General features: G+C 36.2%; 1 protein-coding gene across 4 annotated transcripts in view; it reads left to right on the top strand.

Moving 5' to 3' along the window:
- The window catches only part of LOC124799222, a 185,103-nt gene that overhangs the window by 84,491 nt on the left and 77,119 nt on the right, over positions 1–23,493 (top strand). For all 4 annotated transcript variants that reach the window (XR_007016986.1, XM_047262757.1, XM_047262758.1 and 1 more), the window contains exons 7-8: positions 10,059–10,221; positions 16,839–17,036. Coding sequence is in view for 3 of the 4 variants with exons in the window: in XM_047262757.1 (XP_047118713.1) it covers positions 10,059–10,221; positions 16,839–17,036 (361 nt within the window). In the remaining variant the exon portion in view is untranslated. The remainder of the gene's footprint in view (positions 1–10,058; positions 10,222–16,838; positions 17,037–23,493) is intronic.

The raw sequence follows: 23,493 nt of genomic DNA, 5'->3' as shown, positions 1-23,493 counted from the left end.
AGAAAAACAGCGTAACTTTATATCAGAACCTTGCCTATATACATTTGTTTATAGGCCTATTCTCGTAACGTTTTTGGAGAATCAAAGTTAAAGTATCTAGTTTAATTGTCCTTTTTTCATTCCATCGAGTGAAATATATAATAAATAGCGTATACCTTCGTTGTTTTAATACAGATCTCAGAAAAACAGCGGAATTTTAAATCAGAAACTTGCTTATATACATTTGTGAATAGGCTTAATTCTTGTAACGTCTTTTTTGATTTTCGGTAATTTAATTGATTTATTCTAGCTAAAGTATTATTTTTGCCATGAGTGAGAAGTGCCTGACTTGCCGTAGAATTGTTAGTTCCGGGGTTTGGTGTGATGGATGCAGTAGTTTTTTTCACTGGGGGGACTGCAGTGGCGTGGGTGTTGGGAAAGTGGATCAGGCTCATCAGTGGTTATGTAGGATTTGCAGCAGAGATAGGAAGATAGTGGAACAGGAGGGGAAAATTGCTGCCCTTCAGGCTGAGCTAGATCAGGCTAGGGAAGATCTGGACAGGTTAAGGAGGGAGAAGGGCAAAGAGAGGTGGGAAGTGGCAACAGGTAGCAGAAGGAACAGGCCTAGAACTAAGTCTGACAGTTTTGTGGTGAATGTCAAAAATAAGTTTGACCTGTTGCTTCAGTTAGAAACTGATGAGCCTCAAGCAGAGGTAGGTGTAGACAGGACACAACAAACTTTCAATAGGAAATTGAAAAAGAATGTAGGAAAGTCATCGAAAAGGAAGAAAGTTTTGTTGTTAGGCAGTTCTCATGCCAGAGGTGTAGGCCAACTTCTGCAGGAGGAATTAGGACCAGAATACCAGGTCACAAATTTTTTCAAACCAAGTGCTAATCTGGATCAGGTGACAGAGGATTTAGGTTCACTCTGTAAAGGATTTACCAGGGAAGACACCGTGGTTATTGTGGGAGGGCCAGGGAACAGCATCGACAGAGATCCTGGGTACAGTATAGAGTGTGATCTGGTAAAGATTGCGTCGGCATCGAGACACACCAATGTTGAATTTGTATCTGTCCTGAGACGCCATGACCGGCCTCATTTGAACTCTTCTGTTGGGAGAGTTAATTTGGAGTTGGAACGGCTGCTTGGGTCGGGTGCGGGGGCTCATATTGGTGTGGTTCCTGTTGATTATCTCAGTAGGTGGGACTATACCAGGCACGGCCTACATCTCAACAGGAAAGGGAAGGGGAAACTGGCTGGGGTAATAACAGGAAATTTAAGGGGGGGAGGCACTGCCATGAATGGTAAAATGCCAGTGGTTACAGGTGTTGGAGCAGCACCTTTTTTAGGATAGGTAAGACAGAAAGATGTCAAGTTCTACGAGAGGTCAGGATTGAAACAAATCTTCAGTTTAGGAAAAAAATTAAACAGCACAATTCTAGCACATTGGATCACCAATCACAGCTATCAATTATAAATTTTCACCAATCACCAGAAATTTTATCTCCACCAAGTTGTATCTCAGTCCTAGGTAATTGCATTGATGAACTAGTCACCCAACCCAATTGACATAATCTGCCTCTCTGAACACCATGTGACCACTGGTATAGGAACTAGGCCTAAGCACAATGAGAAACTCAGACAGGAGAGTACTGCAAATGTTAGAATAAGGAAAGGTTCTCATAAAAGTATAATTAAAAATAATGTAAGTATATTTCAGCAAAATATTGGGAGTTTAAAGAATAAAGTAGATGAGCTTCTGGTTTGTTTAGAAGATTTAGAAGCTGAGAATGAAATAGATATACTATGCCTGTCTGAGCATCACATTGTTACTGATATGGATAAGGTAAATGTAAGTGGTTATAAGCTCTCTGCACATGTAATGAGAGAAAATATGGAGAAAGGAGGAGTTGCCATATATGTCAAAAGTTATCATTGTGCAAAAAGTATAGAAACAAAAAGGTTTTGTGTAGAGAAACATATAGAAGCATGTGCCTGTGAGCTTAAATTAAATAAAGGCACATTTATAATTGTAACTGTATATAGGTCCCCATCAGGAAATTTTCATCTATTTCTGAAAAATTTGGACTCCTTGTTGTGCTATCTGTCAGACAGGGGGAAGCAAATTATTATTTGTGGGGACTTCAATGTAGATTCTCTGAAAGAGGGTAATAGGAAAAATGACTTTGAAGTATTACTCGGTTCTTTCAATTTGACACCCATTATTGATTTTCCTACTCGGGTGGTAAAGGATAGCAGCTCACTGATAGATAACTTCTTTATAGACCAAGATAAGTTTAACCAGATAAATGCTCAGCCTGTTGAGAATGGTCTTTCTGATCATGGTGCACAGCTAGTTACAATATATGACATAGCTCCATTCAGCAATACTAAACAGTCCTCCAAAGAAGTACGTTCAGTCAACGATTTAACAATTGCAAATTTCAGGGAAAGCCTACAGCAGTTAGACTGGGATGAGGTGTACCGTGAACCTGATGCCAATTTAAAATATAATTTATTTCATGACATTTTTGTAAATGCATTTGAAAACTGCTTCCCCAAGAAAATAGTTAAATATACTCGTAAGAAACCTTGTAACAAACCATGGGTTACTAAGGGTATAAAAATATCTTGTAACCGGAAAAGGGAAATGTATCTGACAGCAAGAAAGAGTAGTGACCCAGAAACTATCAAAAATTATAAAAACTACTGTGTTATATTAAGAAAAGTTATTAAAAAATCCAGGAGTATGTGTATCATGTCTGAAATCAGCAACTCTGATAATAAAATTAAAACAATTTGGAATATTATTAAAAGAGAAACAGGTCAACCAAGAGCAGAGGAAGACAGTATTACCATCAAATTGAATGAAAACTTTACGAACAAAAAGTCAGAAGTTGAAAATATTTTTAATAATAATTTTCTAAATGTTGTGGATATAGTAGGATCGAGGTGTTCATTAGAAGACGCTAGGCTGTTAATGGAAGAGGCCATACCTATGCAATTTGATACAATTGAAATCTCACCCACTTCTCCCTCTGAAATTAGGAAAATAATAAACTTGCTTAAAAGCAAAAACTCACATGGAATTGATGGCATTTCCAGCAAAATACTAAAAGCTTGTTCTCAACAGATAAGTAAGATCCTCAGCCACCTGTGTAATAGCTCTCTGGAACAGGGCATTTTCCCTGATAGACTGAAATATGCTATTGTTATACCTTTGCATAAAAAGGGGGATAGATCTGATGTCAACAATTACCATCCAATCTCCCTTCTAACAGCTTTATCCAAAATTTTTGAGAAAGTAATGTATTCAAGAGTAGCTTCACATATCTGTAAAAATGAAGTACTAACAAAATGTCAGTTTGGTTTCCAGAAAGGTTTTTCAACAGAAAATGCCATATATGCTTTCACCAGTCAAATTTTGAATGATCTGAATAACCGAACACCACCCATTGGGATTTTTTGTGATGTCTCAAAGGCTTTTGATTGTGTAAATCATGAAATTCTGCTAGACAAGCTCAAGTATTGTGGCATGAGTGGGACAGTGCACAAATGGTTTAATTCGTACCTAACTGGAAAAGTGCAGAAAGTTGAAATAAGTAGTTCTCGTAACATGCAAAGATCAGCACATTCCTCAAAATGGGGAACTATCAAGAATGGGGTTCCACAAGGGTCAGTCTTGGGTCCTTTGTTGTTCTTATTATATATTAATGACTTGCCATTCTATATTCATGAAGAGGCAAAGTTACTTCTCTTCGCTGATGATACAAGTATAGTAATCACACCTGAGAAACAAGAATTAACTGATGAAATTGTCAATACTTTCTTTCAGAAAATTACTAAGTGGTTCCTTGTAAACGGACTCTCACTGAATTTTGATAAGACGCAGTACATACAGTTCCGTACAGTGAATCGTATGACGCCATTAATAAATATAGACCTTAATCAGAAGCATATAGCTAAGGTAGAATATTCCAAATTTTTAGGTATGTCCATTGATGAGAGATTAAATTGGAAGAAACACATTGATGATCTGCTGAAACGTTTGAGTTCAGCTACTTATGCAATAAAGGTCATTGCAAATTTTGGTGATAAACATCTTAGTAAATTAGCTTACTATGCCTATTTTCACTCATTGCTTTCATATGGCATCATATTTTGGGGGAATTCATCACTGAGGAATAAAGTATTTATTGCACAAAAGCGTGTAATCAGAATAATAGCTGGAGTCCACCCAAGATCATCCTGCAGACATTTATTTAAGGATCTAGGGATATTCACAGTAGCTTCTCAGTATATATACTCTCTTATGAAATTTGTTATTAACAACCAAACCCAATTCAAAAGTAATAGCAGTGTGCATAATTACAATACTAGGAGAAAGGACGATCTTCACTATTCAAGATTAAATCTAACTTTGGCACAGAAAGGGGTGAATTATACTGGCACTAAAGTCTTTGGTCACTTACCAAATAGTATCAAAAGTCTGACAGATAACCAACAAGTATTTAAGAAGAAATTAAATGAATTTCTGAATGACAACTCCTTCTACTCCATAGAGGAATTTTTAGATATAAATTAAGAAAAAAAAGAAAAAAAAATATTTAAAAAAATAATAAAAAAATAAAAATAAAAAATAAAGAAAAACAAAAAAAAACACAAGAAAATAAAGTTGTTATATTAACTTAAGTATGTTGTTAAATTAACCTAATTATGTCATGTATTGGAAAATTCGACTCGTTCCACATCATTACGAAATATCGTATTCATGATCCATGGAACTAGTATTAATCTAATCTAATCTAATCTAATCTAATCTAATCAACTATGTTCTTTATTTGTTGACACTCAGTGGTAGTTTGTTGTTTGCACCTTTGATCTTTTGTAATTATCACAATAAACAATATTGATAATCTGTGCTCCTGGCAACATGGCATACATGTTTTATATCCATTAGTAAGTCAGCTTTATAATCTCTTAAAGGACTGATTGGTATCAATATCCAATAGATATATGCATCTGAAATGTACTGTATGCCACAGGTACATACAAACTGCTGTTATTTTTGGTCATGGACACCATCATTTTGTCACATTTTCATTATATGCAGTCCAGTCACATTAATGTGATCGCCATCTGTTTTTAAAATCAATGTGCAATAACTACTCACAAATGGCAGGTGGCAGCACTATCAGTGGAGAGTATATTATATAAAGCATGTTAGGAGAGCGGGGGGAATGCAGAAACAAGAGCAGTCATTGTTGTCACAATGAAGAAACAGAGTGATTTATCTGACAACCAAAAGGGCATGATCATTGGCTTTTGGACAGAGGGTAAAAGCATTTCTTAAATAGCTAAGTTTGTAAACTCTTCACACACTGCTGTGGCTAAAGTATACTGTGCATGGCAAAATGACACTATCCAAAACTGTCACCAAGGCAACTTTGGTGCACAACAGGCCATAGATGACAGGGCTGAATGATGGCTGTGGAGGTTTGTTTAAGAGATGAATAGACATGCAACTATTGAGCTTCTGACCTCCCAGATGAATTGTGGGGCTACCAACAGTGTCTTCTCAATGACCAATCAGTGATTGTTGTTATGTATGGACCTCCACAGCAGGCAGCTGGTTCATACACCCATACTGCAAGTTGTTTCATCAGTGGCAAAGGCTGGAATTTCCATACCATTTGTGCCAAATTTCACTGCGCTGTACTAACGGATACATTCATTGTACATCCCACATTGATTTCTGCAGTTATTTCAGACAGTGTTGCTTGTCTTTTAGCAGTGATAACTCTACAGAAAAGCCACTGTTCTCAATCATTAAGTGAAGTCATTGTCCTTGGTAGGAGGTAATGCCTGAAATGTGGTATTCTTGGCATGCTCTTGACATTGTACAACCATAATGATGTTGGACACCTTTTCACATGAATCACCTGAGTCCAAACAAAAGCTCTGCCAATGCACTGCCCTTTTATACATTGTGTATGTAATACTGCCGCCACCTCATGACATTTGTCATCTCAGTGTATTGCTTTCTCGGGAGAAAAGCATTTACAGAATCAGTACTGACCTGCTGTTGGAATGCTATTTCCAGAATGATGGTCCAATGTTGTGTTGCTTTTTAATTTCCCAAAAATTTTAGAGACCATGGTAGGAAGGAGGGAGCTGGTTTTTAAATAGAGAGTCACTAACTTATGTCCCCCTTTATAAATGGATGTTACTACTGCATACTTCAGTCTTTCAGGTTATAGCCCTTGGCTCATCAGCTGGTTACAAATGTAACTCAAGGAGGGAAGGGCACTACCAAGTCAATGCAAGTTTTTAGTACTTTGGTTGAAATATTATTGTATCCACAACAGTTACAGTGGCCTAATGATTTTGGTCATCTAAAAGATGATTTGCCAAAACTGATGTCTGGTAGTAGAAAATTCAGTGGATTTCTAAGTAAATCTAATGGCCATGCTTTCAGGAGTCCTTTTTTGTCCTTGTGTTTTCAACTACAGGGAGGAAGAAGCCACTGAATTTAGGAACCAGTGATCCGAGTTTAAGATCATTTCTCTCACTGCTACTTTCAACAAGAAGTTAAGTATCATTTGCATTGCTGATTTTTTTTTCTTTTTGATGTAGTAGAAGTGTTGCTCATAATGTCCCTTTAATTCTTGGTCAGAACTATCCCTCTGCATCAAATACAGCTCTCTTCTGTACCTTGCACAAAATACTTTGGTCCTCCATGTTAGCAATACCTTCTTCTAGCTTTTATCGTAATTGTTCCTGTACCATTAAAAATGAAAACTGAATTAATAATGTTGAGGAATATTTTTAGGACAGAATTAATTTCTCATGTACTGTGTGCCCTTGGTAATTTCTTCCCATCATTCATGCCATGAATTCTCTCTGAATATAGTAACTGAGTCAATAATTATGATTTTGTGAAACTCTATGCTTCAGTTTTGGTTAAACCTGATTGATGGGGGTGCTCTATTGCTATCACCTTACCATCACAGTCACGTATATTTAAGAAGCAAATTATCAGTTGTCATTGCATTACAGCCTCCTATTCTTGTTGGTAATAATACTTTTTGGACCAAACCTTAGATGAACATCAGGAACTGTTAAGTGCCTTGATCATATATATCCAATATGAAGTCAATATCAAAATCTCCACATTCAGTTACTTCCCTTTATTTCTACTGTTATGTTAGTATGCTCTCTGTATCCATATAGGTGCATCTGTTCAATTGCAGTAATTTCCAAATGATATTCTGCTATGTGTAGCACATCTGAGAATAATATTCCATATTATCAAGAAGGAGAATCTTCAGGGATGTGGATGAGCCAAGGTAAACATTAATAAAAGAACTGTATTAACAATAACCTGTCATTGTGCTGCTTGATGCTTTGCACACTTTTTCCATCTAAATTTACTTAAGTAAATTAGAAAGAAAGCTGGTATTTTGGGAAAAAAGCTTCTGCCTCCTCAGTTATACCAGATAGCTGCCGTTTATCTGCTATTGATAGTATAATATTTACTTTATTACAATGGTATTTTACAAAGGAAATATTGATGTAGTGCTGTAAGTATCAAGTGCAATTTGCAATAAATACTACAGTATTTGTCATAAAGCTTTACAACAAACACTGATATGTGTGATGTAACTAACAGAAATTTTCAATTATTGACTCTATATGTTCATATAATTTTTAGAAAGAGTGGCTAATGAGATATGTTTGTTTGGCTACTTCCCAAGAGAGTACATACTCCACTCTGTATCCTAAACAACAAGGCAAGGTCTACATGAAATTGTGTCTTGTATTGTGATTGTGTGATTCACAGTTCAGCTGAAACTGTTTTTGTTGTTAGTACCATTAACATTTAAGGAGTCATTGTGTAAGGGAAGTGAGTGTAAGAATTCCAAGAGCAAGGTTTCTGCAAGATATATGGTAATCTACTTCATACAATATTCTTACTGTTCGCTTCTGCCAAATAAACACCTGATTTAGTTTACTTGCACTGCTTGAGAAGGTAATTCCATAAAACAACAGAGAGTGAAGATGTGTGAAATTTAGGTCACCACCATGAGACATGCTTCCAAGGGCAAAACATATTGAACTGAGCTTCTTGATTAGTTTATCAATGTTTGACACAAGTTTAACCTGTTATCCAACTAGAAATAAAAGAATTTTACGTAGTGTGTTTCATTCAGTGCATAACAAGATTGCCTACTTCTGGTGCTAACATGTCAATATTGCTAGTCTGAAATTCTATAAAATGTGTCTTTGTGAGATGAAGGCCTAAACTGATTGCTGTAAACCAGTTCAGCTATCATCTGAGCTGTGTCTCCCATGGACCCTGATTAGTATGCTCATGTCATCAGCAAACAGTATTGTCTTTGAATTGCTCTTTAAAGTCATAGGAAGTTTATGAGGATTGAGAAAAAGAGGAATTCGACATTTTATGTTCCTCCATTCTGAGTTTAGTTTCTTGACTGTAGCACAGTTTGTCAATGAAATCATCTGTTTATGTTATGAAAGTCAGACACCATCCATGCAAGGGGGAAGCCATTAATATAATAGCCTTTGATTTCACCAAAAAAATTGTGATCTACACTATTGACTTTGGCAAGATCACAAAATGTACCAACACGATAAATTTTTTTTAACCCTGCTAGCACTTCATTTTTGAGGTCCTGTATTGCTTTCTCTGTGAAGAAACCTTTACAAAAGCTAAACAAGGAGGTACCATAGTTAACAAGTCCTGATCAGTATTTTACCACAGTCCACTTTCTCAGCATTTTAGAAAGGATTGCAAGGAGCACTATAGGTCTGTAATTGGAAGTGGTTTACTTATTTTCATTTTTATAGATTGGCGTTCCTACAAAATATTTAAGTATGTCAGGAAACATGGTAATCCTATCAAGTCAGCACAAGATTTTAACTTTATGCTAGAAACACCAATAATCAGCAGAATTACCACTTTTTAGTTACCTACTGAATTTTATAATGTCTTTAGAGGCTGTAATTTTGAAACTGATCTTTTTTTTCCACAACTAAATCTAAGGTGACTGTATTTGGTAGTTTACTAATAGGAACTAGATTTTAATGACAAGTCATATTTTTTCATGAACTTCTTTAGGGTGAATTTTACAACAATTATGAGTGAATAGTGTAGAAAAGTGTATTTTTATTGTGAATATAAAGTCATACTTAGTATGGGATTGTCGCACTGCAAGATCAGTATGCAGAAGTGGGGACCACTCCTTTATGAAGCAAATGTGGTGAAGTGAAACATCCATACCACCTTCTGCCTTGTTGCTTGCTAGGTGAAACTTGTACACTATAAGATCTATTTAAAACTAATAACAAGGCCATTTTGACCAAAGTTTCTAGAAAAAAACCTCTCCAAGCAGGCACATAAATAAAAAGAGTACCATAAAGAAAACAGAAAGAAGTGTGACATTGTGGATGTATGGACAGAGGAAGTGTGGGGATTTGGGGGGGGGGGGGGATGTGAGGGGAAAAGGGGCGAAGGTAGCGATTGAGGCCAGAAGGATTGCAGGCTGAAGAATGTGTTGAATAGCAGGCATTTCTGTGTGCAATGTTGCTGTAGGCTGGGACATTGGAGAGTGTTTAGGGAGACAATCCAGATAAATCACATGTATTATTAGCAGCAGTTGAATAGTTGACTATTGAGCTCAGCACCATATTCTGTGATTGGATAGTCAAACATATCCTTAATCAGATATGTATGTACATATGCTCAACTTTTGTTAGCTCAGAAATAATGTTACCTCATAAATAAATTTGATAGCATTTATAATGTCTCTAAACAATGTTGATAAAAATAGTAAACTACATGAATAAGAGTAATAAAAAGACATGAGGAGTACTCTTTTCAGTGTTTGTCAATGTTGACGATGTGTTGTATCTACAAAGGAACAATACATAAGTCTGCAGATTCTAGTAGTCTGCGGATTCTAGTATATTGGCAGGAACTGTACACAAAAATTTCTAAGCCATATAGTAACATCAAATTCATTTAATAATTTATTTGTGTGACTTTTTGTTACAGAGGAGTTGAATCGTGCTGTGTGTTGGTACCTCACTTGTGACCGCTACTGGGAAGATTCTCCCAATGATTCTAGACATTTTCCTTGGGGCCTTGTCTTTGTGTTGGTTATGGTGCTTTCTCTTGGTATCTGCCTCTGCTACTACATAATATGGGTTCTGTTTGAGTAAGTATGAGCTCAGATTGTTGTGTTTGACACTTATTGAATAAAACTTGATGCAGTCTGCAGCAATAGTTATTGAGAAAATAACTGTTTGCGTACTTTTGAATTTGCACATTATCCTTTTCTGAATTTCTCCACAAAGTTAACAATAAACAGCAAATACATACAAACATAGCGTATACTGATCTTCAAACAGTTTAATATGACCTCTGACTGCAGAGCAATGTGGTAATTTTTACATTCACAAATCTTTACCAGAGGTAAGGTAAGTAATAAGTAATAGAAAGAAACTACCCAAACCCTTGAATAGAACCAAATTAGCTCCCAAGCTGCAAATTCAGCCAAACAATGATGGTATTATTGGAGTGGATATTCCGCTCAGCTGTTGAATGTGCTTTGCCTTGAAACTTCCTTGCAGATTAAAACTGTATGCCAGACTTGGACTCAAACTTGGCACTGGGTGATTATAATAAAAGTGTGGCTACTCACAGAGGTCCAAAGCAGGTTGTAAACATCGAATGGCAGCAAAACTTGGTAGATGTGCTAATGTGTTAATGCAAAACCAATTTCCACTGGAAAAACATTAGTTCCAATTTTGGCCACCAGGTGCAAATCTTGTGCTGTACAGCGTCTCGTTGATGTCTCTGGTGCTCATATTGAAGAAACTGTGGAAGTGGCAGTTCATAATAAAATCAAAACTATGCTTTTCTCACTTTCTTGATTTGTTGTCTTGCAGGTAGCATAGCTGTCTTTCCCACTACCAATCAAGAAATTGTTATTAATCACCAAATTTGGCACTTCACTCATAACTCAGCATTGTGTTTGTCACACCTGAAGATGTTAATCTTTTGTGCTAATGAAATATTGTAGGAATTTCACAATGACATCTGATGTCTCCCCTAGGTCCATTTCTACAACTAGTCCATCGAGTAAGCCTCAGGCGACATAAGTTTAAAAATGATGGTGTAAATATCTTTCCTTGTCAGTATGCAACAGGGTTTTTTTTTCTTTCCACAAGTGTGATTTGCACTTCTTAGCCTATCCTCTGAGAACAACTGACTTTCAGAATTACTGATGAAGTAAGCACAGATTAGAGGCACTAGAGACGGAATATTGATCAGTAATACAATTTATTTGATAGAAAAGTGGTAAGAGGAAATTTAAAGAATGGTATGTTCTTTATTGTTTTGATATGATGTGGTAGATGAATTTAATCTCTCTTTTGTTAATGCTACAAAGGATAGGATTACCACTGGTAATCAGAAGTGCAAATCTGATGCTAACTCTGCTTATGCTAATCATGTTTTACAAAACTGTGGAAATATAGTGACAGCTTGTATCTGGAAAGAAACAGAATTATGTGATATTTTTAAATAATAGCAAAACTAAACTATTCCAAGTCTGAAGATAGCTATGGTTTGTTAAACTTTGTGGTTAAAAATAATAGAGTTAATATTAAATCCTCTGGGCACATTAATAATTTAGATCTTAGTTAACACTTGCTTTCCAAAATATTTAAAAATACATAAAAAGGGTGACAAATCCTGTACTGATACTAATAATTATCATCCAATTTCTCTGGTTAATATAATTTAGAAAATAATTGACTGTTGTATACAACTACCAAAATTTTGCATTTGTCAAATAATGATATCCTGACAAATTCTAAGTATGGTTTCAAGTCCCTTTTTCTTAAAAAAATCAAGTCAAGCTAGTTGCTGTAAGTAAGACATTTGGTTTTGTAAACTACAAAATATTACTGAAGAAACTGTGGTGTTGTGGTACTAGGAACGTTTCTATATTAATAACAGAAGAAACTACAACAAAGAAAAATCACAATTTCTGAATGTTACTAAAGGGCCTTCTAAAGAATTGGTGCTTGGAGCCAACACTACTTACAGTATTTGCAAATGATAAGCCCCATAACATACCTTGTAAATCTGTGCTTTATGAAAACAGTGTTCATAAATTCTGGAAAATGTCTGAACAATATGAAACTATAAAACAGAGAGTACCTTAAGTTATTGAATATCTGGTTTAAAGCTAATGAATTATCTATTAATTGTGGAAAGACCATGAACATTATTTTCAGTAGTACCTGACATTTTCAGGACGAAGAGAAGCAATCTCAAACATGCCTAAATATAAAATTTTAAAAATGATTTACAAACTTTTACTTGTTTATATCACATGTAGATAACTAGTTTTGATTGAAAAAATTAACCATCTTGGGATCTGAAAAGAATAAGCAAACAGAAAATTGCTGTAAGTGATACAGTTTTTTTACATGAATATGTATATTGTGTGTCTGTTGTCCATTTCTTCTACTCATGTTGTTTTTATATTCTTATTTTTATAGGGTTAGAAGCAGCTGCTCTTCTGATGATGTGCCCTATTTTTAATTAACTGTTGCATTCATGCGATTCCAATCTCATACATGAATATTCATTTCATATATTTCTTTATAAGTATGCTTCTGCTATTCAGATGCTGTGTTTTATACATTTTACATATGGTAACACTAATTTCTCACCAAATTTCGTATGTTTTATCTCTTTACTTATGTCTGGTGATAAAAAATTTATGGAATAACATTAATTTTTTAAAAAAACTGTGTTAATTAAAGCAATTTTCTGTTTGATTATTCTTTTCAGATCTGAAAATGGTCAATTTTTTCAACCAAAACCAGTTGTATGATTATTATTAGCTAACTGTGATCTAGACAATTTAAAAAATGTTGTATATAAAAATAATTATTTTTCATTTTATCCAATATTGACACCAAATGCCTATCTGTTAAATTTCTTTGTTTATATCTTGACTTGAAATTAACTTTAAATAGTCATACTGAATATACAGGGTGTTACAAAAAGGTTCAGCCAAACTTTCAGGAAACATTCCTCACACACAAATAAAGAAAAGATGTTATGTGGACATGTGTCCGGAAACACTTAATTTCCATGTTAGAGTTCATTTTAGTTTCGTCAGTATGTACTGTACTTCCTCAATTCAATGGAGCACGTTATCATGATTTCATACAGGATACTCTACCTGTGCTGCTAGAACATGTGCCTTTAGAAGTACGACACAACATGTGGTTCATGGACGATGGAGCTCCTGCACATTTCAGTCGAAGTGTTCGTACGCTTCTCAACAACAGATTCGGTGACTGATGGATTGGTAGAGGCAGACCAATACCATGGCCTCCATGCCCTCCTGACCTCAACCCTCTTGACTTTCATTTATGGGGGCATTTGAAAGCTCTTGTCTACGCAACCCCGGTACCAAATGTAGAGAGTCTTCGTGCTCGTATTGTGGACAGCTGTGATACAATACGCCATTCTCCAGGACTGCATCAGCGCATCAGAGATTCCATGCGACGGGGGGTGGATGCATGTATCCTCGCTAACGGAGGACATTTTGAACATTTCCTGTAACAAAGTGTTTGAAGTCATGCTTGTACGTTCTGTTGCTGTGTGTTTCCATTCCATGATTAATGAGATTTGAAGAGAAGTAATAAAATGAGCTCTAACATGGAAATTAAGCGTTTCTGGACACATGTCCACATAACATATTTTCTTTCTTTGTGTGTGAGGAATGTTTCCTGAAAGTTTGGCCGTACCTTTTTGTAACACCCTGTATTTGTAAATGGTTGTCATGTATTATTTAAGTACTAGTAAACAACACGAGTTGAGCCAATTGAACCTCCTGTTGCACCGCCACATGGAGGAGGTTGGTACAGGAATGCAACTGATGTTGAACCTTCAAGAGCAACCACCATTTGTTTCATCTTTTTGCATATTTTAGTTTGCATTCGAGCCTTCATGTGGAGGAGGTTATTCTGTAGTAGTGCCATGAGCATGCATTGACCTCAAATTCCTCATGAACTTCAAAAAGTCACCAGCAGAATGTTTTCATATGTTAAAGGAGGTGTTTGGTGATAATTCTATACCAAATGCATGAGTTTTTTAATGGCATAAACAATTTCCAGAGGCAAGTCAAAACTGAAGAAATGCTGTTTTTTTTCCAAAATCAGGGATGTTATCATGACTAAATGGGTGCCCGTGGGTCAAATCATTAATCAGAAATACTACAAATACAAGTCCTAATCAAGTTGATGTAAAGAGTAATGAAGAAAAGACCAGGTGCTTGAAGAATGACACACGGAGTCTGCACCAGGACAACACATCAGCCCACAGTGACTTATCAGTGAAATGAGTTTTAGCAGACAAATGCATTCCTGCACTCGAACATCCTTCTATTCACCAGATTCCTGTGACGTTTATCTGTTCCCAAAATTGAAAAGTGTATTGAAGGGAACACATTTTCAGTCTGTTGAAGAGGTAAAAGCAAAAATGACAGTTTTGTCAAAGAGGGTGGCAATGGATGATGTACAGCACTGCTTTGAGCAGTGGGAGACAAATGTTGAGTGGTGTATAGATATGAGAGGGATATATGTTGATGGGAATAAAAGTTAGTTGTAACTTCGTTTGCAATAAATCAAAGTTCTGAGACCAGTTTCATTACTATTTATTTGTCACACCTCGTATGTGTCTCAAAACTATTGCTTAGTCCCTCTTATGTTCTATTTTGCTGCCAATTAAAGCATGGTACCCTTTTGTATAGCAATTCTGTAGGGGCTGTGTGAAGAAAACTGGTAGAAAAAGGTCATCTGGTGCGTGTCAAGCTTAGAGCAATCTGTACAATGACATAATACTCATCAAGCATTACTCATGATTATGCCCAGAACTAGGCTGAAGGAGACACAGTGTATTTTGAATTTTTAGGTGGAAAGTTATTCAATACATTACCTTCAGACACACACCACATCTCACCAAAAGTATTTAAAAACAAAACACAAAAATGGGTGATAGTAAAGAATTTTTAGACACTTGAAGAATTTGAAAACTGTTCAAAAGATAATCTTAATTATGTAAATGTGTAATGTAAATACTGATGTTTCACTTTTTCAGTCAATACGAAAAATATAATATGGAGATAATAAAACAACTCAACAAACAGTGACAGGAGAAAACATATAAAAGACGTGGAAATGCACAAGCCTTCAGAGCCAGTGGCTCCTTCTACTGGCAGAAAGATCGGAGAGAAAGGAAGAGAGATGAAGGAAAATGGCTGGTGAGGTATAAGAAATGGGAACAGGCACAGAAAAGTCATCCAGTATCCCAGGTGAGAGGAGACTTATTGGAAGGAACAAGAAGGAAAGACTGTAGGTAGCAAAATAAGTCTTTTCTTCTCATCCTGTCCAATAAGTCCCCCTGACATAAGGTTCTGGGTGACTTTTCCATAACCCTTCCATTATCCTAAGCCTCACCAGTTCTTTTTTGCCTCTTCCATTCCCTACAGCCCTTCTGCCAGAAGAAGAAGCCACTAGCTCCAAAAGCTCACACATTTACACATCATTTATATGTTTTCTCACACCACTGCATACTGAGTGGATCTTTTTTTAAATCTATCCATATTATATTTTTGAACATTGATTATTTTTGTTTTGATATATATAAATCAATATTAAGCCAGTTATGTTTAATAAATCAGGAAGCAAGATGCTAAAAAGGTTTTTTTTCCATTGTCAGAAAATGGTTCACATAGACTGAAACTAATAGCGCATTTCAATAAAGTTTTTATGGCACCTGATGGTGTGTACAAACATGTCTTTCACTGAAGTACGAAACAGACCAGAAATGCTGCTCAGTACTTACTTCCAGGAGACATGTCAGTACTGCCGACAGACACACAGAAAATTACACACAATGTCCTTGTTTTTGGAACTGCTTTTTGCTCCCTTGGGAAGGAGAGAGGGGGCCTGGGGAAGGTTAAAAATTAAAGATCACTCACTCATACACCAGGGAGAGAAGGACCCAACTGATGTGAGGAGGAGGGGAGGTTTTTGTCAGCATTTTTTGTGTTCTGTGATTTCCAGCGTAATCAACAATACTTCAGAATAAAAATAGAAGAATAGCTACAATCAGTTCAGTTACTGAAATAAACCTTCAGTACAAACATTTAATATTATATGCATTTGAAAAAAGGACATTAAAGCCATCATTACCACTAACTACAAGTATTGTAATCAAGGAGGAGACAGGGGGATGCTATTTGGTTGTACTACTTACGGAGAAGATTTATTATAGCAACAACAACATGGAGATCTTGTTTCAGACTGTAGAATAAACATAAGAAAATGAAATAATCACATTGTTCACGTTCAACAAAGTAAATATAATTTTGAGTGGTTGCTTAATTTTCAGAAAATTCAATGACAGAGCAGTAGGAGTGATCAGAACAATAAACATTGTTATTAAATTAATATTAGTTAGTTAGGTCAGAAAATGTAACACAGCAATGGATGCAATACTCACACAGTTCTGAAACAATGTAAGACCATTTGCACCATGTTTACCTGCATCTCTAAATTATTACATTTTTGCATGCACCTTCTGTTACCGTTTGAATCTGCTTGAAAATTTTTTTCAGGATATGGAGAAGAAGCTGACTTGGTTATAATGTCACCTTTAAGAAAGTTATTTAACAATTTAGGATGCAACAAGTTATGTAACTGCTTTTCATAACTGTGATAAGTTTTTTCTTTATTGTTCCAGTTCTGATGACCAAAGTGTTGCCAGCACAAGTGCCACTGCAACGGCTACTTCGTCTCCAGTGCATCATGCAAATTCAACTAATAGGCCTTTATACTCAGAGGAATATTACACAGTTCCAGAAATAAATGATATGGGACAAAATGAACATTATATTTATGTAACATATCCACCAGAACTAAAAAGGAGATTGTTAGAAAGGTTAGTTTGGTCTGGGTGCATCTAGAGAAAGCACAAGCTTTGTTGTATTTACGTAAGCATCTCCATCATTGCACATAACATACAAACCAAAGAAAACTATCCACGTAAGACTTTAGTCACATGCATGGCTTGTAACATTATGCTGCATACTGCATGAAGGAGTTGCATGTACTTTCTGTTTGTCTTTACATAAGGGAGAAATTTCAGAAATGGTCTTATTAAGTTTACCACAGCTTTAATTTTGCACAGGAATTTACACTATCTGTGTTGATTAAGTTTGTTTTGTCCAGTCAAGACCAACAACAACTGAAATTCATCTACAATTATCTGTCTGAAATACTCTCAGCAGCAGAGTTTGTACTGTACAAAAGGAAAAGATGTTGCTACCTGTAATGTTTATAAAATAACTTTTTGTACAATTATGTGAATTTGAATAAGAATGTAAAAGTTGTGTTATCAATAAAACACATGTGTTTGTGCACTCTTATAGTAATGGCCACTGAATTTGTTTTCTTCAAATCTATTGCCAAGTGACTTATATGAAAAGGTAAGGACCAAAAGTTGGTTGTCACATCTGGATGCAATTGCCATCCCAACAATTCACATTGAATGTGGTGAAGTTAAGATATTTGAGATGACATTCTGCTTGTAGAGATACTAAGCTGTGCAGTCAGGTATTTAAAAACCAAAAAATAATGTGATTTTTCTCAAGTTACTGTTCTGTACAGAATGAAATTGTCTTACAGATCCACTGCAGCAGCATGTTGCTTATATTTTCAATTACATCAGAAACAATCATTTATCTAATTAAAGCTGGAAAATTCTACACACACACACACACACACACACACACACACACACAGTATTCATTTCAGTATGTCCGCTTGTGGAAGAGAACATTAAGACAAGTGGAGTAACTGTGCACAATTTCAAAATATAATGTTCACAAACAACTGTGAAAGACAAAATTTGTCATAAATGTTTTTACTGTCATAAAAGCAAATAAGGCTGGAAAAGAGGAAACCAATGTATCATTCATTGTAGGCCTTTGGCTTCATTTTCACTGTTTGGAAATTTTGTCGAAGTTCTCTTGAAATCACAAAAATACTTGGTTCATAAAATTTCAGTGTAAATACGTAAGCTGTGCAGAGATGCACAACACTCTTTTATCTTTCAAAAAAATCATTTTATCTTAGTAGATTTGATCATTAACGTATTGAGTTGTGCAGTAGGAAGATAGTTTTCTCTTTGTCTGACTGGGGTCACATTCATAATGTTGGCAGTTTACATCCCCATCCAGCCAACCAGTTTTAGTTTTCTGTGTTTCCCTAAATTGCTTAAAGTAAATGCCAGTGTCATTGCTTTAGACAGGACATGGGCAATTACCATACTCATTCTTCCACCATCCGAGCATATCTTCCATCTCTAACAATCTCATCAAAATGGGACATTACACCCTAATCTTCATACTTTTACTTCCTTTTGACAAAAAAGATGACTGGATTTTTTGTCAAGTGCACCACAGTCTGATTATTATCCTGCAAATGGAAATTGGATCTGGTTCTCAGTTGTGAGGAAGGCATGGCATACCTCCAGCTATGGGGTCTCGTCTGTCAAACGTTCAAAATATTTACAAAACTTTTTCCAGGTGTGTTTAAAATATACCATTGGCTATGAAAATGGATAGATTCATGAGCTATAAGTATTTTGCAGGGAAACTGATGAAATCAAATGGCTCTGAGCACTATGGGACTCAACTGCTGTGGTCATCAGTCCCCTAGAACTTAGAACTAATTAAACCTAACTAACCTAAGGACATCACACACATCCATGCCCGAGGCAGGATTCGAACCTGCGACCGTGGCAGCAGCGCGGCTCCGGACTGGAGCGCCTAGAACCGCACGACCACCGCGGCCGGCAAAATCAATCTTAGGAATAAAATTAAACTGACACTGGGGGAACATAAGTCAGTCCCATGATGATTGGTAAAGGATCCACTTGTACTCCCAATCTACACACGTAACTTCATAATGAATTTCAAGTACTCTTGAAAAAAAATCTCATGTTTGTCAGTGACAGCAGCATGCTAATCAAAGACCAAAATCTACCATTTGTAACACTGCTCAGATGATAAATGAACAAGCCTACGGCTGATTCACAGAAAGCATGCTAAATTTGAATCTCACAAAGACTTACAATATGCAGTATCAAACAAAGAAAGATGACATGCTCAAAAATTGAAACTGGTAATCACCACAGCACTTGTGGGATGGCCGTATGGTGAGCGAATACCCTGTTAAAATGATCTGCTGACACCAGAAGAGGAATTAATGGTCATATGTAACAACATTATTTATTAGGATGTAGCTGTGTAACAAGAAAAATGGAGTCAAGACATAAATAAACCAATGAAGATGCTCAGTGTAGCATGTTCTGCATTTAGACATATTCCTTGCGCCATTGATTTGAGCAAAATGGTGCTGACTTACTTTCCACACTATCACCCACAGTTACGTTATTGTATGGGGATATGTAGCTACAGTAAAGAAAATATGTGTTCAGCAAAAGCAAAATCAAGAAAACCACATTAAGCTAGCACATCTTTAACAGGCCTCTCCAGAGATCCAGTGTTTGTTAATAGTATTTGATACAGATAATGAAAATTAGTTTCAACTGAATTAGGACTTACAAAACTAATAATAGACAGAAGGGTAATTCTTATGTAGTCTTTACCTCCTTTCTTGGGTTCAAACAGTGGTTCTGTATTCTGATATGAATGTCTGCAAGAAGCTGCTAACTGATATGAAGTATCCCTATAATTCCAAAAGAAAATTAAAAACATGTATTTTTAGGCATGCCTTCTGTTAATCAAAGCTGATAATACACATTAATTGTAAACTTTGATTTTAAAATACACTGTAAACTTAGCTTTGAAAATTATTTTACCAAAATCACTGTAGGCTATATTTATTTTTCACTTTATTTATTTCCTATCCATCCAGTCAGTGTCTTCAACTGCGCTAAATACAAAACCCATAAACTGGTTCTATGACTTCATTGTTACTTCATTGTTAATTTGTACAGCAGTCTCCTCACTGCATTGAGAGTTCATTATTTTAATTTTATTACAAATCATTATTTAATTTTTGTCCCATTTTTGCATGAAAAACCAACATTATCCTAATTCAGTGAGAAAGTTGTCCTCTACCACTTTCTGTAAATTTTTGAAGAAGTCATCTATTCATCTATCTCCTCACCTGAATGTGTGCACATTGATGGATAGCCCTGCGTAATTTCCTTGAATATCTTTTGTTTTGTTTGAAAACAATTCTTACTATACTGCCTTGAGATTCCTTTTGTATATGAAACATTATTTTTATTTTTCTTGTTTATGCCTGAATTGATTGCTGTTTGTTTCTTTTACTAAAAAAAAATGTTATGATTTTAACTCTAATGTGTCTGTATTTTATTGTCTCAGTTCTGATAACCCTATTATATCCCACTTGATGTTTATCACACACACAGTTTTGTTAATGGTAGCTGTGATAAGACATCGTGTGAGCATTACTAAATGCCTTCTCTGAAAACCACTTAGAACAAGCAATTAGGAAACCCACACATGATGAAAATATATTGGGTCTAATGGCAACAAATAACCCTTTCCTCTTTGAGGATGCCCACATCAAAACTGGTTCCATCTACCAAGACGTTGTTGCGGCAATAATGATTACCAAAGTACAAAGGATAACTAAAACAAGCAGAAAGACATATATGTTCAGTAAAGTAGATAAAAAATCAGTAGTGTCATATCTCAGTGAGGGCAGAAGCGTTAGAGCAGGGACAGCCACAGTGTGCCAAACTTCATGTGTGCAGCATGTGCGGGCCACATGTGGGGCAAGGCCTGGCCTGTCACTCAGCTTTGCTTGGCCCTTCTCCAAAAGTAACCGCAACAGAGCAACATTTCATTTACCACTGCAGTCTAGGTTTTTGTGGTTGACACAACTCTCTGAGTTTAGCAGAATCGTAATGTTAGTGCTGTTTACCCTTCACTATTTGTTCATGGTATGAAGTACATTCACAGGTCCAATTGCTGTTCACACAAAAAGAGGCAGTCTGGCAATCTATCATCACAATCCTTTAAAATGAATAAGAATGACAGATGAGAGGGAAGAGAATTGTCAGTTCGCATAAGCTATGGGTACTGCTTATTTCCTAAAAAATGACATTACAGTACCTCCAGATATAATTTAAACTTTGTGCTAAAATTGCAGCCATGGAGCACTTGAAGAAATTGGTGGTATAAATAGTACAATATATGAAGTTGCACCCATTATTCTATTTTCAGTTGCAGCAGTTTTCAATGGAAATGAATTAAGAATATGGAGGCTTCATGTATTACTGTAAAGTATGAGGTTTGGCCAGAAAGTAATGCACCACATTTTTTTTTCTTGGCTGAAAACAATGCTATGAATGCGAAACTATAACGTATGTATTCGTTGAAGTCTCCTGAGTGAGTGTGCCAAGTTTCTGTCAGTTCCGATGGGTAGCGTAGCTGCAAGACAGTTTCAAAATGGTGTCTGTAGGTGATGTACATTACAAGCAACATGCTGTCATTGAATTTCTGACTGCAGATGAAGAAACTGTGGTGGATATTTGCAAATACATGTTCAAAGTCAATGGAGCACCTGCTGTCTACAGAAGTACAGTTAGTCACTGCGGCACAGAGGATGAGGCCATCAGAAGGTGGTTCGATGGAGCTCCATGATTTGTAGCGGTTAGGGAGACCATCCAGGGTGTCACACCTGACATGTTGCAGTAAGCTGGTGTTGTCATTTGCAACGACAGGTGCATTATGACTCGGCAGTTGGCACTGCATCTGTCAATCAGCAAAGGAAGTGTGCATGCAATTCACACAGTGAAGCACTGGCTCCACCACCAGGACAAGGATTGTCACCAATAGGGCATACACGCCCTTATTTTGTGCTGGAGGAAGGCCATAGAACAATATAGAGACTACATGAAACATAGGATGTGTAAATAAAAGACCATTCTTTCATGTGTATAATTCTCATTATGTTCAATAAAGAATTGTTGAAGAAAAAAATGCAGTGCATTACTTTCTGGGCAACTCTCACACACTGAAGGCCTGGGACATACCCAGAATGATTTTTTTCATGTAAATCTTGCTATTGTTCAATTCATGAAGGAAAAAGGACTGCAGAAACTAAAATTAGAACATACAGAATGGATTGCAGACTTCTAATTTTAAAACTTCACACTACCTACTGTAAGACATTGCACGGATAACTTCTTTCTGGTTGTGGGGATTCATTTAGAAAGAAAATAACATTGTAGAAGGGATGCATTCTGAGAAAGACAATTCAGCTCTCTAAGCTCACTCACATTAAAGAAAACCCAAGGTTTGAAGAATTCATTGTGGCCTTGCAAGAATTACAACAGTTTTATACAGCTTTTGAGGACACTGCCAATCTAGCATCTGTTTTGAGCTATTTTCAAGACTGTTTACCATGTCAGCTGCAAGCGCTTCTGTGCATGTGTACATGTAACTGGTTGACCTGCAAGGAAATTCCAGTTTTAATTACAAATCTTTTTATGTTAAAACTGTCCCGGATGTATACATTGCTTTTCTGAGGTAGATTTTTTGAGTCTCCGTAATGGGGTTGCAAAAGTACTATAATATTTTGATGAACGTATTTGTGTGAAAGACCTTTTTTCAATTATGAAACTAAATGAGTCACAATTACATGGAAAGTTGAGTACAAAACTCTGTGAAATTGTCTGCATCTGTCTGTATGCCGACAGTTTGTAGCAGATAAAAATTATATCATGTCTTCAGTGTGCCAAAAATAATTAATTAATACTGAAAACATGTTTTGTTTGTTATCAATGTTGTTGAGAAATGTAAAATATAAAACCAAGTCTCACGCAGTGCAACTGTAGTTGCATCTAAATGTGGTGCATTCACTGTTTTACCCTCTACCATCTCCTCGCACCCAGACAGTGTGGCATGGTGCTGGGGGAAATACGAAATGAGCTGAACAATTTGTCACTTGGGCTCAGGCATGGTCCGTGAGCCAAAATCTTGGCCTCCCCTGATGCAGAGGAACTATGGCTCAGGTTTAAAAGAATAGTTGACCTTGCACTGGATAGATACATACCCAGTAGAACAGTTCATAATGCGAGGGAACATCTATGATATATAATCACGGTGAAGAAAATTTTAAAGAAACAGAGATTACTGCATTACAGGAGTAAAACAAAGCATAAGGCTGTACAGTATGTGATAAAAAGTATCCAGACGTCCCCAAAAACATATGTTTTTCATATTAAGTGCATTGTGCTGCCACCTACTGCCAGGTACTCCATATCAGTGACCTCAGTAGTCACTAGACATCATGAGAGAGCAGAATGGGGCACTCCGCAGAAGTCATGCACT

The sequence above is a fragment of the Schistocerca piceifrons genome, chromosome 5 (genome assembly GCF_021461385.2).
Source record: "Schistocerca piceifrons isolate TAMUIC-IGC-003096 chromosome 5, iqSchPice1.1, whole genome shotgun sequence".
Taxonomy (NCBI): domain Eukaryota; kingdom Metazoa; phylum Arthropoda; class Insecta; order Orthoptera; family Acrididae; genus Schistocerca; species Schistocerca piceifrons.
Note: the sequence above shows the minus strand (reverse complement) of the source record. Positions and strands in the feature narration are given on the sequence as shown.